Source organism: Tursiops truncatus, chromosome 1 (genome assembly GCF_011762595.2).
Source record: "Tursiops truncatus isolate mTurTru1 chromosome 1, mTurTru1.mat.Y, whole genome shotgun sequence".
Lineage (NCBI taxonomy): Eukaryota > Metazoa > Chordata > Mammalia > Artiodactyla > Delphinidae > Tursiops > Tursiops truncatus.
Genome location: NC_047034.1, coordinates 48,316,334 through 48,333,821, shown reverse-complemented (window position 1 = coordinate 48,333,821; position 17,488 = coordinate 48,316,334). Strand labels below are relative to the sequence as shown.

Sequence of the window (17,488 nt, the reverse complement as noted above, 5' to 3'; positions counted from 1 at the left end):
CCTCAAAACCTAGACTTCAACCTGTGAGCGTTGGGGTCACTAATTTGATTGCCATGTTAACTATCTCGTTTGTTCGTGTCTGTGGCTCAAATCAACCACGAGCATGTGTGTGGAACAGATATCTCTGTTTTTAATCTGTTCACACTGTACAGGGTTCTTATTGAGGGGACCCCTCTCTCTGGAGCTGTCCCTGAAAGGTACAGCCTGGGGCTTTGTAACTCAGGATCGGCCCAGACCCCATCCCATTACCAGGGCCCTTCAAGTGCACAGTCCCCCAGTAGTAGTCACCAAAACTGTCTTCATAAGTTACTGGGATGAGGGGAGAGTAGGGCACAGGGGGATGTGGAGAAAGGGGAAAAGTAGTGATGAAAACGGCATAATCTCGGGAAAGGAAAACTTGGTCATTTCATTCTCTCTGAATTTCCTTTTTCAGGTTCAACTTTAATGATGGGACTCCTTCAGCAAACTTTGACACCTTCCCTGCAGCCATCATGACTGTATTCCAGGTATGAGACGTTAAAAAATGTTACTTGGGATCCCTTGGTGCACACACTATAAAATGATGTGTTAAGAGAATCTCCCTTTCCTCTCCAAGCTCCTCTCAGGCAGCTGGGTACTCTTGCTTATTGAGTAATCATCACCACGATAATCCCTAGCATTTCTATAGCTATGTCCTTACCAATAATAAAAGAGCTCTATTGTGATGACCTCATTGGCTTTCTCCTTACACTTGTGAGTTTGCAAGAGATGTTAGTCAAAGTCATTCAGCAACATCGCATTTCTGGTTTTATGAAATTGGAAGTATCTTCAAACCCACCTGTGCATTTAAAGAAGCATCTTTTCCACGCACCCCCCCCCCCAAAAAATTTTTTTTTAAATCATGGGGGAAACTCAATCAATAATGTCTAAGAGCTAAAGGAGAACGCTATTTAGCCAGAATCTGAGGCTGAACCAGAACCCAGGTTTCCAGAACTGGAGCCCATGAGGCCCTTTCCAATAATGCTGCTGTCTCAGGAACTGTATCTTGGCAACTCCTGGGGACAGTCAGGCAGTGACCAGACCACCTCATCTGTGTGATTCCCACAGGCCGGGCAAAGCTGATGTTTGGGTCAGGGTGAGGAGACTCTATATTTTGAGGAATAGAATCTTTCCTTTTGATGTTCTCCTTCTGTTTTCAATGTCTCTTACATATCAGAAGGAAGTTGAGGATTATTCATGGCCGTGACACTTTTTTCTCTCTCGCAGGATAATCAAGCAAGGGGTAGATGGAAAAGACCCAGGCCCAGAATTTTCCCCCTTCCGTTGACCCCATTTTCTCATCCAACCCAGGTCTCTGATTTGCCTGTTGTTTGCTTTGCGTAGATCCTGACGGGTGAGGACTGGAATGAGGTGATGTACAATGGGATCCGCTCCCAGGGTGGGGTCAGCTCAGGCATGTGGTCAGCTATCTATTTCATTGTGCTCACCTTGTTTGGAAACTGTATCCTTTCTAAAAGGCTTCTCTTGGGCTGCCTGCAGGGACCAGCATGTGAGGAGGAGGAGGTGATGGTAGTGGTGCTGATGGTGGTAATAGTGGGGGGGCGGGGTAGCACTGGGCTGACCATTGCTAGGTGTACTAAGAGGCACAAGGATCCCGATCTAAGGAACATCTGCTAGTTGGGTAAAGAAGATAAATATAAGCAAGTATCATCCAAATGATCAGATATCATAATATCCAAGTTATCAGATTATCATCACAAATAAAAACATATGAGTCTGTTATAGTAAATGGTTGGAGATACAATGAGCTGGGGAAAATAAGAAAAGACAGAGATCACTATGGGCTGAAATAGTGACAAGATTATAATACTAATGAATTAATTATATGGTTTTTTTTTTACTTTTTTAAAAAAGACTTTTTAATTTAAGTATAGTTGATTTACAATGTTGTATTAGTTTCAGGTGTACAGCAAAGTTATTCAGTTACACATATATATATATTTTTCAGATTCTTTTCCCTTATAGGTTATTACAAAATATCGAGTATAGTTCCCTGTGCTATACAGAAGGTCCTTGTTGGTTATCTATTTTATATATAGTACTGTGTATATGTTAATCCCAGACTCTTAATTTATTCCTCCTTCCCCCTTTCCCCTTTGGTAACCATAAGCTTGGTTTTCTATGTCCGTGGATCTATTTCTGTTTTGTATATAAGTTCATTTGTATCATGTTTTTTAGATTCCACATATAAACGATATCATATGATATTTGTCTTTCTCTGTCTGGCTTACTTCACTTGGTATGATAATCTCTAGGTCTATCCATGTTGCTGCAAATGGCAGTATTTCATTCTTCTTTATGGCTGAGTAGTATTCCACTGTGTATATATCCCACATCTTCTTTATCCATTCATGTGTCAGTGGACATTCAGGTTGCTTCTATGTCTTAGCTATTGTAAATAGTGTGCAATGAACATTGGGGTGCATGTATCTTTTCGAATTCTAGTTTTCTCCAGAATATATGCCCAGGAGTGGGATTGCAGGATCATGTGGCAGCTCTATATGTTAATATAGAACAGAGCCTTCCACATAGTAAGTTCTCAAAAATATTAGTATCATGATTAATGCTGATACTACTGAGCATAGCTGACATTTATCGTACTTGTGCTGTTCATGAGACCCTGTACTAAACGCTTTCCAGGCACTATTGCATCTAATCCTTACCTTATAAGACTTAGAGGAAATAACTTAATCAAAGTCAAACAGTTAGTAAGTTGTGAAGGGAGACTAGAAACTAAGTGCATTTAATTCCAAAATCCATGGCTGGTCGTGGGCTCTAGACCAGAAAGATTTAGGTTTTAATCCCAGCAACTCTGTTTACCAGCTGTGTGGCCTTGGGAAAGTCACTTAATCTCTCTGAGCGCCTAGTTTCCACATCTGAAAGGAAGAAGCAATATCTCTCTCCTTTGATGGTTATGAATAGTAAATGAGATAATTTGCTCGAATGTTACATTATAAACTGCAAACTTCTACATGATCATTAGAAGTTTTGAGGGGTGGGACTTGCGTTGAATTGGGATTGCTAGAGTGAAAAGGGACAGCCATGTGCTGCAGCTATATTTTTGCATTTTCCATAGTCTCACAGAACAGTGATACTTCTTTAAGTTTTCTGCCCTGAAAACTTCTAGGGGCCAGAGCAGACTATAAACTAAACATGAAAAACCCATAAAAAGAAAGCTAGGCAGTGAGTCACAGAAATGGAAGCCCAGTTTGTCACAAAGTAGCTCACTTTGCCCTCTGGGAGCTTTGATTCAGGTATTTCTTTGTCCTGTACAAAGAGATGACATGTGGAAGGAGAGAAGACATATTCTGCATCAAACAGAGTTGCATAACATCTCTCACCCTCCCCCGACAGCCCCTGCTTAAGTGACTCTTTGGGGTGGTTTCTGCTCCTGCTGGTGTCCCAGGCAGGAAAGGCCTGGGGATGCCCTCTCAGCCTTGCTGGAGCCTTTGGCTTTTCTTACTTGCCCATCCTTAACTCATCACCCCAGACACACTGCTGAATGTGTTCTTGGCCATCGCTGTGGACAATCTGGCCAATGCCCAGGAGCTGACCAAGGTAAGCATTGTTCTCCGGGGATCCGATGGTTCTCTAGTGCCGTTGGGTGCCTGCTGGCCTTTGGGGCTGCGTCCAAAAGTCTGCGTTGCCTGGCTCAAGCCTGCCAGGAAGGCCCCTTCTGGGAGCTTGTGGACAGCTGGAGAGCCACACATCCATGAAAGGAGCCTGCTTCACCCTCGCTGAGTTTGCTGAGCCTTGGAGCAGACTGGATCTCTCATGGGACATAGAAGATAATCACTTAGTCACTGCAAACTCCCAAAGATATCCTTTGCAGAATTACGCCCTGGAAAAGAAAGAAAACACCAAAGTCCTGGATTTAAGTCCCACCTCTGCTCCTGTGACCTGTGGCTGTGAGACCTCAATCATGTGCCTTCATACTTCTGGGTTTGGGGGTGAGAGGGGCCAGGAGCATCTCTGTTCCTAGACTGTGTCTCCTGGGGTACTCCAGTGGCCATGGTCATCTTGAGGGAAGTTTCAATGAAGCTAGTTGCTACATTGCTCAAAGAACTGTTCCTTTCTTTCCTCTGAGTCATTTCTTCAGGGGTGGAGGCAATACTGATTGCAGTGGGATGGTCTAGGGAGATGAGTGAAAACTTCTCCCCACGTAATACACATTTGGTTTGGGGCAGAGCCCATAGCAACCTGGTGATGTTTCCGTGACTGCTCTTCCCTACGTCCTTGAGGGTCTTCTTCTCTGCAGGCAGGGAAAAATACCAGCTCTAGTATCTGAAAAGCTGGCTGTGAGTCATGCATCGACCACTCACTGGCTCTTTTAGCTTGTGCTTGACCCCTGGTCTCCATTAGCCTTGCTTCCTTTATCTGTAAAAAAGGAATGATATATCTGCCTTGCATACCTCACAGGAGTACTGCAAGGATCAAGTAAAATGATGTGTGTGAAAACCAGAGCAGGCTGTGAAGATGTGTGTATTCCTAGGAGCTCTAGTCATTTTACCTGAACCGGCTTTCCTTGCTGTCATCGCATAGAGGGACATTTATGAGCAGGAATGTGGGTGAGGGGATAAGGTCCCTGCCTGGGGCCCCAGGGTGGGGTCACTTAGCTGTGCAGGGAAGAGGGCGTGATGGGAAGTGTGGTGTTTACTTCAGGGGGCTGTGCCTGGAAGGTCCCCCTCCATCACTTCCAGACACTGCAGAGCATCTGAGAAGTGTCGGCTCTGGCCTCTGACCTCCACAACCCCGGCCAGCTCCCCTGAGGACTGGCACTGGGGTAGAACTGCACGGCTGTCCTGAGAAGGTGGGGCAGGGTGGAGGCCAGAATTGCTGGCCAGGAGGCTGCTGTCTCAAGGGGGCTGGCTGCTGGCCACCCGAGGTCTGTGAGCCAACCTGACCTCATTCTGCCTTGTTTCACCTCTTGCCCTTCTTGTCTCGCTTCGCCTGGTCTCCAGAACGCCTTCTGGGGAGAGCCATGGGAGCTGCTGTCCTTCACGAGGATCCCAGACAAAGCCCTCTCTGCTTTGTGTCTAGGATGAACAGGAAGAAGAGGAGGCCTTCAACCAGAAACACGCGCTGCAGAAGGCCAAGGAGGTCAGCCCGATGTCTGCACCCAACATGCCTTCCATCGAGTGAGTCGCTGTCCCCACTTCACAGACCCCTGGGCTCCTGTGCTGACAGCCAGTTGCTCAATTCCAAAGCTGTGAACTCTCACAGGGCGCCTGCTCCATGCCAGGAAACGTCCTGTGAATACAGCAGTGAGCAAGACAGGCTCTCTTTTTTTCACAGAGCTTTTATTTCAGTGAGCAAGATAGCTGATAAATACACGAAATAATTTTAGATAGTGAGAATAGCTATCAAATACATATAACAGGGTACTAAGGCAGAGGAACAGGAATTGGGTGGAGTACCTTCGGGCGATCTGGGAGGGGTTCTCTGAAGAGATGATAGTTAAGCAGAGACCTAAATGTGTCGAAGATGGTCGTGTGACGTTACGAAGGTGGAACATCCCCAGCAAGACCCAGTGTGGCTGGTATGAAGGGAGCAAGGGGGAAGAGAAGGAGACATGGCCCGGGAGGTTCTGAAGGCCCAGGTGAAGGACTTTAGCTTTTATTCTAGTTACAACCATAGGAGGGTCTAGAGGGGAAGGGTGGATAGGTTAGGATTTACACTTTTAAAAGGTCCCTGTGCTCTGTGGAGATGGACTGTAGGGGCCCAGACTGGAGCCAGGAAGACAGAGGTTGGCTCTTAGAGTAAAGTAGGTGAGAGCTGGTGGTGGTTTAGACAGACCATGGTAGCAATGGAGAAGATGAGAAGTCATCCCATTCAGTCTGTATTTTGGAGGGAGAACCAATAGGATGAGCTGATGGAATAAATGTGATGGAGGTGGGGATGAAAAAAAAAAAAGAGAAGAAACAAACGTTTCTCCCAGGTTTTTAGGTTTGAACCTAAGCAACTGGGTAGATGATGGTGGTATTTACTGCTAGCCTGGAGAACAGTGGAAATCCAAGGTTCATTTTGGCCACGTTAAATTTGAGATGCTTGTAAGACATGCAAGTGAAGATGTTGAACGGGCTGTTGGCCTGTGAGTCTGGAGTTTAGAAGTCGGGGTTAGAAATAAGGATTTGGGGGAGCGTTTGCATTTGGACGGCATTTTAGCTGTCAGCCCGGGCGGGCTGACTCAGGGAGAGGTGGGCTGGAGAAGCGAGGAGCTGAGAACAGAGGCCAGAGCACTCCGGGCCTCGAGGAAAACCCGCGAGGAGACTGATGGGGAGCAGCCCGGAGGTGGGAGAGAGAACGAGGGAGCGTGGTGTCCTGGAGACGTGGAGAAGAACACGCTTCCAGACGGAGGGAGTGGACGGCGGAGCTCAGGACCGTTGAAAGATCACGTAAGATGAGAACAGAAAAGGGAGCGTTGGGTTTGGCAAAATGAACGCTGTTAGTGACCTTCCCGAGAGCCGTTTCAGTGGCCCAGTGGGAACAGAATCCAGTTGGAGCGGATTAGGGAGAGCATGGGAGGTGATAAATTAGAGTGGCGAGTGTAGACTCTTTGAGGATCCAGCCTGGCCCTGTGGCTGCTGGTGGAACCGGCAGGCCATGGGCCCTGCGGGGCGACTGACCACTGTATGGTGCTGGGGGAGGGCCTTGGAGAAGGGCCTTGAGAAGTGACCACAGAACCACGGAATTCCTGTTGTGGCTTCTTGGCCGTCCTGAGAACTTAGTGAGGGGTCCTGGGGTATCACTGGGGAGGGTCTGAGAGCCCTGGCAGCTGGACCTCTAGCCTGGCCCCAGACCCTGTCATCTATTACTAGAAGCTGATCAGGGGGGAGCCCTTCTCTGCCCAGAGCTCGTGTGAAAGCCTATGAATGTCGTCGGCCTCGCCTTGTAGGAACATTCCAGAGTTATGTGTGGGGACCTCCCTCCCCTGCATGAGAAAAAAACTCCCCTCCCCCCCACCCCCGGCAAATTTTTTAAAGATTGATGAAGAAAGGTGAAACAACTCCTTGCTCCCTAGAGCATTCTCTGGGCCTTGAGCAGTTTCTACTCCACTTTCCCTGCGCTCATGAGCCTGGGCTAAAAATACATATACACAGGTATCCAAACATGCTGGTGGGTAGGGCTGGCTGTCACTTAGCAGTAGGTGGTTCTATTTACTGAGATGAGGAAGCCTGGAGGAGGAGTGGGTTAGAGATACGCGGGGGAAGGATGCTTGGCCCAGAGTAGAAAATCACTATTTATGGAATGAAAGAATGAATGAGATGCTGGTAGGCACATGGCAGTAGGCATTGAGCTGTGTGCGTATCCGGCCACAGTGAGGTGGGAGAGGTGCTGTGACCATCCAAGATGAGCAGAGATCCAGGCTTTGGGTGCAGTGCTTGTGCTGCGAGGTGGGTGCTACAGGTGGAACGTTGTCAGGGTGTGTGTGCGCTGCCTGGGCTTACAGCCCAGACTCCTGACTTCCGGACTACGGTATAACTAAGTGCGAATGTGGTGTCCATAGAGAAACACGGAAAGAACATTGTTACAAATTAAAAGGCCCAAGTGCTAGTCGTAGCTCGGTCCCTCACACGCTGAGGGAACCTCCTGGCATCTCAGAATCCCTGTTTCCCCATCTTCGAAATGAAGAATACCAACCACCCTTCCTGATCCACAGGGTCCTTGCAAGGTGTATGTGAGGTCATATATGCATGAGTTGGAAAGATGCTTCTCTGTGATTTTAGGTATGAAGACATATTAATGGTTGTGATGGGATATGAGTCTGGATCTTTGTATGTGCGACTGGAGAAGTGAAGTTTGAAGTGTGTATCTGATTTGTGTGGAAATTAGAGGTTGGTTCTCTCTTTTGCCTGGCGCGCGTGTGTGTGTATGCGCGTGTGCGTGTGCGCATATGTGGGTATGCACACATGTGAGCATGTAAGAGAGAGAGAATTCTTCCATGTAATTACACTCTTACACATGTGCTCCTAGAGGGCTGGCATTTGAATATCTGAGAATTTGCAAATAGCCAGTGGAAGGTGCTTTTCCTGGTGGGAGTGCATGCTGCCCGTCTAGAGCGTGTGCTTCTCTTTCTCTGTGCTGCCCGTGCTTCCTGGCATGGCCACTCTGCGTGCATTGCAGCTGTCAATGCTGAGGGGTGCATTCATTTGCGGAGCTCACAGGTGTCTCCACAGTGATACCCACATCCATTCCAGGGGTGCTTATGTGCATTGTGCCTCCTCAGGCTCAGACCAGCTGCCTCTGCTCCCTTTGCCCACCGTGGACCACGCTTCTCTGCAGATGTGGACACGGCGTTTGAACAGTGCTAGTTTGCCTGCGTGTTCTCCACTGGTGGGTGTCAGTTTCATCGGGGAAGGAGCAGCATTTGCCAACCTCCCAGGTCCAGGCAGGGCCCATTGGGCCAGACTGGGTTTGTCAGCCCAGGAACTGGGGCAAGCTCATTCCACAGGTGTCCCAGACGTGCAATCCTCCACCTAAGCACTGACAGCTTCATTTTTCCTGTTTGCCTTTGTGGGTGATGCCTCTACCCTACCATTCTGACCTTCCTTGTGTTTGAAAGGACACAACACGTGTGTATCTGTAGAAGAGATTTTTCCCTGTGCAAGGCCAGGAAGGTTAATACTGTGCTTTACCCAGCTGAATAGACTGAACATTGAAGGCCTCTGGTCAGGGCCACTGCATTGCACACATGCAGGGGGCACTGCTTACATCCTGAAGTATGTGGACAGCAGCCCACGGAGTGGTGGCCCCGCCTTTGGCCGTGGGCTACTTGGTGGCCTCGATGGTGTGCATGGCAGTGCATTTGTTCCCTGCATGTTGTGTGAGATTGGAGTGATGAGCTGGGGAGTCACACCCTTGTGAATATCCTAGAAATGATCAGGGGGAAATACAACTCTTTGTCCAAGTTTACAGGGTTTCCAAAATAGGTCTCTGAAGGATATTTAGGTGAAAGCGTGAGTGCCAGTGGGGCTTGATGACTGAGTATCCGAAGCTGTTACCTCCGGGAAGCAATAGACCCTTTGTGTGCCCGCATGTTTGCTTCAATACTAGATCCGTGTGTTTGCACACAGCAAGGAACCAAGGTCACTCCCTTGGAGAGCTGAAGGTTGGGAGTGTACAGAGGGCAGCAGACACGTAGGGGATTCTGCACCTCTCCCTGGAGATCGGCTGGTGGCCGTGGGGCTTGCGGGTCCTAGAGGTCAGGATAAACTGAACCTGTCCATTTTTCTTCCCCAGAAGAGACAGAAGGAGAAGACACCACATGTCGATGTGGGAGCCACGCAGCAGCCACCTGTATGTGTGTACCGGTTTGCGTGTTTGTGAGTGGTTACGTGTGGGTGCGGGGACACCGTGTCTTTGTCCTTGCCGTGGGCAGAGTGGCATCGGGCGTGCACGTGTCAGTGTGTGCCATGGTGTGTGCGTGGGCGTTCCGTGCACATGGTTTGTGGATCTGCCCCTCCGCACCTCTCACCATGTGCCTATCTCAGTGTGCGTCTCAGGTATGTGACCCCGTGTGCAGTTTGCTCTTCCGTGTGGCCTGTGAGTGGGCATGTGTCGGTGTGGGTCGTTAGTGCCGGTGGGGTGCCTTTCACGCAGGCACTTGTGGACAGCACGTGTGGGCCCCAGTGAGGATGCGTGTGGGCACATGTGAGCATCCCCTGCACGGGCTCTAGGCGTGCGCCCGCAGGCGTGTGTGAGTGTGGGCATAGGCGTCCACCCCCCCCCCCCGTGGGAGCCCACTCTCTGTGTCACGTTTGTGTGTTCCCGCTGCCACGTGAATGCTCAGCCAGGCCCCTGAGCTGGACTGTTCAGCGGTTGTTTTGAGTATGAGTTGCTGGTGGTCCCTGGACATAGAGTCCTGTGGATTTTATTAGTGGTTGTGGAAGAGACCCCACTGCATCACTGCAAGAGTGATGCCAAGACCTTTTATAACACGGGTCTGCTCGCCACTGTCATCCGTCACCCTTGGATAGTACCTGCCCATTGTATTTCTCAGCCCTGGCTCTCCCAGGCTGTCCTCAGAAAGGGAAAGGAGAGGGAGAGGAGGAGGAAGAAAGGCCTCTCACCTTGAACTAAGGGCCATTGGTGGGCACAGAGCAGGTACAGGCTGCTGCCCTGAAAGCAGAGGGGAGCTGGGGGAGCGGACATCTGGTAAGCCTTCGTACTACTGTCCTGGGGACCGGGACTCAATCCTGGGCTGACCCCACCCCTCTCAGCTCCTGCGGAGCAGTGATTAGAGCGGGAAGCCCCACGGACCGGGGGACAGTGGTCCCACCACCCCCTCGGCCCCTCGCGTCTTTCTGTGCACCCTGTCTGCAGGTCCTGGGCTCTCCCGTTCGCTCCCTGCACTGTGTGTCCCCCCATCCCACGGCCACCGAGGGCTGGCCTCTGCCCCGTGGCCGCCCTCCCTGGCCCTTAGCCGTCAGCTCTGACCAAGCCCTCGCCCTCTCCCCTTTGCCAGGAGGGAGCGAAGGCGCCGACACCACATGTCGGTGTGGGAGCAGCGCACCAGCCAGCTGAGAAGGCACATGCAGATGCCCAGCCAGGAGGCCCTCAACAAGGAGGAGGCCCCACCCATGAACCCCCTCAACCCCCTCAACCCCCTGAGCTCCCTCCACCCACTCAATGCCCACCCCAGCCTCTACCGGAGACCCAGGCCCATCGAGGGGCCGGCCCTGGGCCTGGGTCTGGAGAAGTGTGAGGAGGAGCGCGTCAGCCGCGGGGGGTCCCTCCAGGGGGACGGAGGGGACCTGTCGAGTGCCCTGGACAACCAGAGGAGCCCCGTGTCCCTGGGCAAACGGGAGCCGCCCTGGCTGGCCAGGCCCTGTCATGGGAACTGTGACCCGACCCAGCAGGAGGCCGGGGGCGGGGAGACCGTGGTGGCCTTCGAGGACCGGGCCAGGCACAGGCAGAGCCAGCGGCGCAGCCGGCACCGCCGCGTCAGGACGGAGGGCAAGGAGTCCTCCTCCGCTTCCAGGAGCAGGTCTGCCAGCCAGGAGCGGAGTCTGGATGAAGCTGTGCCCAGTGAGGGGGAGAGGGACCTCGAGCCCAGGGACAGCCACGGGGGCAAGGAGCCCACAATCCAGGAGGAAGAGCGATCCCAGGACTTAAGGAGGTAAGCAGGAGCATGCCCGAGGCATGCAGCGTGGCTGGAGTTAGGGGTTCTTCAGCGTGAGCCCTTCCAAGCCTCGGTTTCCCCTGTAGTAAAATGGAGGTGATGCTAATGCGCCTTTTACGAGGCGTGTGTAAATATGACAGCGGTGGCGTCCACCCCCCTGAACACCAGGGCATCTCCTGTTGGGAGTGGGTAGTGGATGAATGGATAGGAGTAAAGGCAGTGGATACTGTCTGTGGATACTGCCTGGCTGGGTGGGGTGGGAGGCACCGGATGCCAGTGCTCTCCAGCAGGGCTGCTTAGGCTCCCCGCACTTCTGCTTCTCGCCAGGCGTATCAGACGTTTCGGAACAGCTTCTCGATCTGAGCACCGCCTGTGTCCCCCTCTCTCTTCACAGGACCAATAGTCTGATGGTGCACAGACGCTCCGGGCTGGCAGGAGCCCTCGACGAGGCCAACACACCCCTCGCCCTGCCCCAACCAGAGCTGCAAGCGGAGAAGGATGCAGCGCTGACGGAACAGGAGCCGGAGGGCAGCAGTGAGCAAGCCCTGCTGGGGGACGTGCAGCTGGACATGGGCCGGGTCATCAGCCAGAGTGAGCCCGACCTCTCCTGCACCACGGCCAACACGGACAGGGCTGCCCCCGAGAGCACCAGCGTCACCATCGCCATCCCTGACGTGGACCCCTTGGTGGACTCGACCGTGGTGCACAGTGAGAACACAGTTCCTGTCCCCTTCACCCCCATTGCTCATCGTGCCCGGGGCTGGGGGAGTCTTGGCTCTGGAATCATCCCTGGAGAGCTGCGTGGAAAACCCCACCAGAGGGATGAACTCACTCTTCAACATGTAAAAAAAAACAGCAGCAGTTTTTTTCCCAGTTTGCAAGAAAAATAAGTTAGAATTTTCTCAATCTTAAGTTTTGCCCATAAAATGTCCTTAGGCCTTTGGCCCCTGTGACCATCCTAGAGTCTTCAGAGAGATCACACGTGATTTTTGACCCATTTTTATATTCAGCTATTTGATTTATTGTATGAATATCTGACGGCATTCTCTGGGACCCCCCAGGTGCTCTGCCACTTGACAGTTTGGGGACCGTTGCTGGAACAGAAGATGGCAGGTGGGCTGGGGCCGGCACTGGCTGTGCGCGGTGTGTAGCCTCCTAAACCCTGTGTCTCTCGAGGCCTCAGTTTATCATCTGTGAAGTGAGGGCATCGAACCGGATGACCTCTGAGATCTTTCCCTGTGCTAACATTTTATGAATCTATTGCTCTTATCTACTCTCTTTCTCCTAGGAGCTCTTAGTCACACTTTCTCTTATAGTTCCTAAAGGCAATGGATGTTCACCTGTGAGACCTTAAACGGAAACAACCCAAAAGCACTTAACCCACACCCATCCCTGCCCTGACACCCCACCCATCTCTGCATTAATCCCACCATCCACCTTATCATCACTGAATCATGACCACAGGATTCCACTCTTGCTTTTTTTCCTCTCTTTCTTTCCCCATATTTTTCTCTTTTCACAGAACAGTCCTCTCTCCCTGTTTTTCTCTCTCCCACTTCTGTCTCTGTTTCGTCGCCTTCTCAAAGTGAAGAAAATGTCTCAAAGTGTTCTTCAGAGTACCAGTACTACTTTAAAAAGTGAAATCTCGCATATCTGGTGCCCCTGGGGTTGACTTGGGTGGGCATGTCTCAGGATCTCAGACTCACAACCTTTTTTTCTGTCTTATTTAATTTTATGTTCTAATAATGAAGTTTTGGGGGCCCTCCACAACATTAAGAAAGTTTGACCCCCCTCTGTTCTCTTTCTGGGGCTAGTCCCTGTCCTTGGTCGTAGGTAAGAGCGTGTCATCAGGGTTTTTGGACACTTTGGATGACTTACCTTTTGGAAGGACCTGGAAGGGGTCAGGACCTCAGTGGTTTGCTACTTACACAAGGTTCCAGGGCAGAAGCATTCAGTGAATGGGAATGTGGGAGAGGTTCCTTTGCCCCACTCTGATAGCCTCATCCTCTCTGCCACTCACCCCACTCTGGGACTTGCATAAGGAAACAGAGAGTAGTGGTCCAGCAGCCCCACTCTGTCTCTGCTTCTTCATCCTCTCAATCCTGGGATAAAGTCATGGACCCATCTTCGCGTGAATATTGCATTCTTGTTTCTACATTAATCATGACGGGAAAAAGCACAGCCAGAAAGGCTGCCACAAACAGAGTAATGTCTTCTTAAAATCTTCCATTGCAGTGTGATTTCTTTGAAAGGAGGTAGAATTTTGAATTGGGAACCCATACCAGCTGTATGACCTTAGGATAGGTCCTTGAATTCCCTGAACTTCAGTTTTCCCATCTGTAGAAGGGGAATAATAATATATGCCGTCCAAGGTGTACTGATGTGAAAAATGCCATAAGTGAATATATACAAAGAGTTCAGAGTTTAGATATAAATAAACTTTGTAAACTTTACAACAGAAACAACCATTCTGTTTTACCCTGGGAAACATGATTATCATTTATATGGCAAAAAACAGGGCTATACCACCTGAAATCAGGGCAGCGGTAAGGCTAGGAAGAGAGCAGGGCTTAACTCAGTATAATCTAGCAAACACCCCGATGTTTTCAGGCACCTTGCCAGGCACATCCCTAGCTGCCTCTCCCGTGCCCTCCATCCCATCCCCAGTGGAAAATGAAGGGCACCGTTCTGCACGTAGCAAGGTTTCTGAAGATTTCAACACGTTCCTCTTGCAGTCAGCAGCAAGACTGATGGAGAAGCCAGTCCCTTGAAAGAGGCAGAGATCAAAGAGGATGAAGAGGAAGTGGAGAAGAAGCAGCAGAAGAAGGAGAAGCGTGAGACGGGCAAAGCCATGGTGCCTCACAGCTCAATGTTCATCTTCAGCACCACCAACCCGTAAGACACCCTCCATTGCCACCTCCCTTTGGTACTGGAGTAAACAGCCCAGGTTTGAGCCAGGGCGGGGTGATGAGAAGGAGGGATGGGGGTCCAGTCTTCCTCCTGAGCCTTCCTGGTGGAATGTGGCCAGACATCTGAAGACTCCAGGGTGCTCACTAGGTGAGGCCAGTCATGGAATTAATGAACAGCCTTGGAACTCTGTGCCCATAGTCTAAAGAGTAATTTAAGACAGTACAGAATGAGAAATGTCATGAGGGAAGGACCCTTCACCTACTCTTTGGTTAGAAGGTGGGGGGGTTGGGGCGTGGTGAGAAGGAAGGAAATCTACTTGGGATGTGTCACCACATATTCCAGAGGTGGACAGAGCTGAGAATAGGGAGGCTTGGATAACTCGATCATCCGTTGGCTGCCCTCCGTGTGAATTTTGAAGTGGGTGTGTCCCTCAGAGCAGAGGCAGGGCATGAGATGGGGTTGGCGAGGAAGAATCTGGAAGGTTAGCTTTAGGAAAGATGGAATTTTGAAAGAGAAGCTGCCTTCCACCCTGGAAATGAGCAAGATGTACACATAGACCAGCTTCTGAGTCTGGGAAGGTGAGAAGGCTTTCAGTGACCATGTGGGCAGTATTCAGGCACGGCCCTGGGAAGGAAGGAGCCGGGGCTAAGAGATGTCAGGCCAACCGAGGCCAGGATGCTGTCTATAGAATAGTCACTTTAATCAGAATACCTGAGGCTCAGGGAAGCCTGTTGCTGCTTCCATCAGGAATCTTAGGATCAAGGTCTGCTTTTACGTTTATTGGTTCTTAGGAGTCCCTTGCTGCGCCCCAGTTTCTGTGCAGTTGGGGAGTAGACATTGAGACCCAGTGGAAGGTACCTTGTAGCCACCCGAGCGTGTGTCATCTGGTGCTGGCCGCGGCTCCCCCCAGCTCAGATGTGCTTGCAGATAACGTATCTTGGCTTGCGTACTGCAGCCTCTAACCAATCTGATTACCTTCCCCCCACCAGCACTTTCAATCAAGGGTGGTGCCTGAGAAATTAAATGGCTCTCCCCCTGGCTTCCTCTGGCCAGGGCCTGGCTGTCTGGAAGAGGCTGATGTGCGTGGGGGTGGGGAGGAAAGATGGGGATGGGAGGGAAGGGGGGCCGGCTCAGCGGGCTCATCCGCCGCCCACAGGATCCGCAGGGCCTGCCACTACATCGTGAACCTGCGCTACTTTGAGATGTGCATCCTCCTGGTGATCGCAGCCAGCAGCATCGCCCTGGCGGCCGAGGACCCCGTCCTGACCAACTCGGAGCGCAACAAAGTAGGTGCGCGGGGGCTGACTGCCAGCCCCCGTAGTACCCTGGTACCGCCCATCGCAGCCCCTCCCATCCCAACATTAGAGATGAGCTAAGGAAGGTTCCTGGAGAATGAGAGAGGCTTGAGAGATTGCCTGGTCCCAGTCCTCAGGGCAAAGCGTGAACCGCTTCCAGGCCAGTCCCCACCCGCAACCCTAACCCTAACCACACTGCTTACCTTTACGTTCAGCAGTGGGCCTTACACCCAGAGCCAGCCATGGCCTTGAAAGGGGGTCTGCAGTCACCCACGGGTTGGATGTGGGGTCTGACCTAGGGGCATGGGTGATGTGGGTGACATCAGGGCGCTGCAGCTCCTCCCAGGGAGCTGAGGCACCTCCTAGAGGGCCAGGGTAGATGTCAGGAGGGGTCAAGGGGGTGGGGAGGATTGGAACGGACAAGGATCCCAGGGAGGGAGAGACCTGGGGGGCAGTTCGGACCCAAGACATTAAGTTCTGACCACAGGGGAGGGAAGGGCCAAGGACTGGCCAGCGGGTCATGGGGCCCCAGCAGTATCCACGGCTCCTCTCTTGCCTGCGTCTGATTAGCAGTTACAACTCCGAGCTTCTGTTCCAAGGTAGAAGTGAGCGGGGCTTGGGGTGGGCGTGCAGGAGAGCCTGTGTTGAGGGGTGTGTGTAGCCTGGTGGTCTCTACCTTATGTGTCTCACAGGTGCTGAGGTATTTTGACTATGTTTTCACTGGCGTCTTCACCTTTGAGATGGTTATAAAGGTAAGAGCCTCTAGAGCAAACCTGGGCTCTGGGGCTTGGATGGGCCACCCGTCTGCCTCTCTAGTCTGGTGCCCTTCCCCAGGACTGTCACCTCCTGATCAATGTCAGAATCTCAGCGGCGCCTCTGCTGACCCCTCCTCCAGCCTCAGATCCCAGTGAGGTCTGTCGTGGCAGGACGTGACTGTGGGGATCTGTTTAGACTGGTGCAGACCTGTGGGCATGGCCCGGGGAGAAGGCGGGCCCCCTCTCAGGCAGGCAGGAGAGGTGCTCCAGGCGTGGGGACTGTTCTCACCTCCCCAACACGCTTCCTGGTTTGAGCCTGGGTACCTGCCAAGGCAGGGGGTTAGGTAGAGATGTCTTCCTGGCCTCATTTAGTCCCAACCTTACTCACTGCCCTCCACTCTCTTCCCTGCCACTAGAACACCCCACGTTACCATCTTATTCCCAGTCTCACCCATCTGAGATTTTTCTCGTCTGTGCGTATGTGGCGATGCCTGGGGCTCTGAGCCACTAACGTAAGGAGGGATGTGGCGGCTTTCGAGGAGCCAGGGAGTCTAAGTGAACCCTGGTGGCTATGAGAAGGGCCTTGGGCCTCACAGTTAGGTGGACAGAGCCTGCGGGACCTGTCCTCCTGCTTCTTGGGTCCCCGTGTGGGTTGCTTTCTAGAGGCAGTGGCAGTGGGGACATTGCCATGGGGAGCCCAGAGCTCAGGGCACGTATGACCGGCACCTCCTGGGCTCATTGATGGCTGTTCACATCCTCCTGCAGATGATAGACCAGGGCTTGATCCTGCAGGACGGGTCCTACTTCCGAGACCTTTGGAACATCCTCGACTTTGTGGTAGTGGTTGGTGCATTGGTGGCCTTTGCTCTGGCGTAAGTAACTCTTTTTTTCTCGTTCAATTCCCTTCCCTCCTTCCTTTCTGAGACGGCTGATTTGAGGGCTTCTCCAGGGCCAGTTCACTCAGTGGTGCCCATGAACGCTGCCCTGGGAGTCTGCTTCCCAGTTACCCCTCGACAGGGCTCCTGAGGGCCTTACAGCCTCAGCTCCCACGCCCTGAGTCGTGGGACTGGTGAAGGAGGAGCAGAGCGAGTCTCTAGGGAGAAGCCAAAGGCCTTGGCATTCCTCCCTTCGAGATGAGTGGGCCTGGGCAGGCACTCACCTGTGTGCCCCCATGGGCTCGGCGCGGGACCCAGGGGCAGCCGAGGTACCCTTTCATTTCTTGATTCTGTCAAACAAAGGATCAGCTTGAAAGAAAAATGCAGCGGGTAGAGCAGAGTTGGGGAATCACAGAGTCCTGGGTGTGGGGAGATTCTCTGCTTATAAGCAGAAGTACCCCAGAGCTATCCCAAGGACATAAGAAGCATGTT

The 17,488-nt window shown here is 51.9% G+C and overlaps 1 protein-coding gene across 1 annotated transcript in view; it reads left to right on the top strand.

Annotated features, from left to right (window-relative positions):
- The window catches only part of CACNA1E (calcium voltage-gated channel subunit alpha1 E), a 296,790-nt gene that overhangs the window by 221,598 nt on the left and 57,704 nt on the right, over positions 1–17,488 (top strand). Inside the window, exons 15-25 of the mRNA XM_033853854.2 lie at positions 434–506; positions 1,363–1,480; positions 3,530–3,597; positions 5,080–5,177; positions 9,280–9,336; positions 10,505–11,158; positions 11,556–11,869; positions 13,897–14,056; positions 15,228–15,357; positions 16,059–16,118; positions 16,887–16,993. Of these exons, the coding sequence (XP_033709745.1) occupies positions 434–506; positions 1,363–1,480; positions 3,530–3,597; positions 5,080–5,177; positions 9,280–9,336; positions 10,505–11,158; positions 11,556–11,869; positions 13,897–14,056; positions 15,228–15,357; positions 16,059–16,118; positions 16,887–16,993 (1,839 nt within the window). The remainder of the gene's footprint in view (positions 1–433; positions 507–1,362; positions 1,481–3,529; positions 3,598–5,079; positions 5,178–9,279; positions 9,337–10,504; positions 11,159–11,555; positions 11,870–13,896; positions 14,057–15,227; positions 15,358–16,058; positions 16,119–16,886; positions 16,994–17,488) is intronic.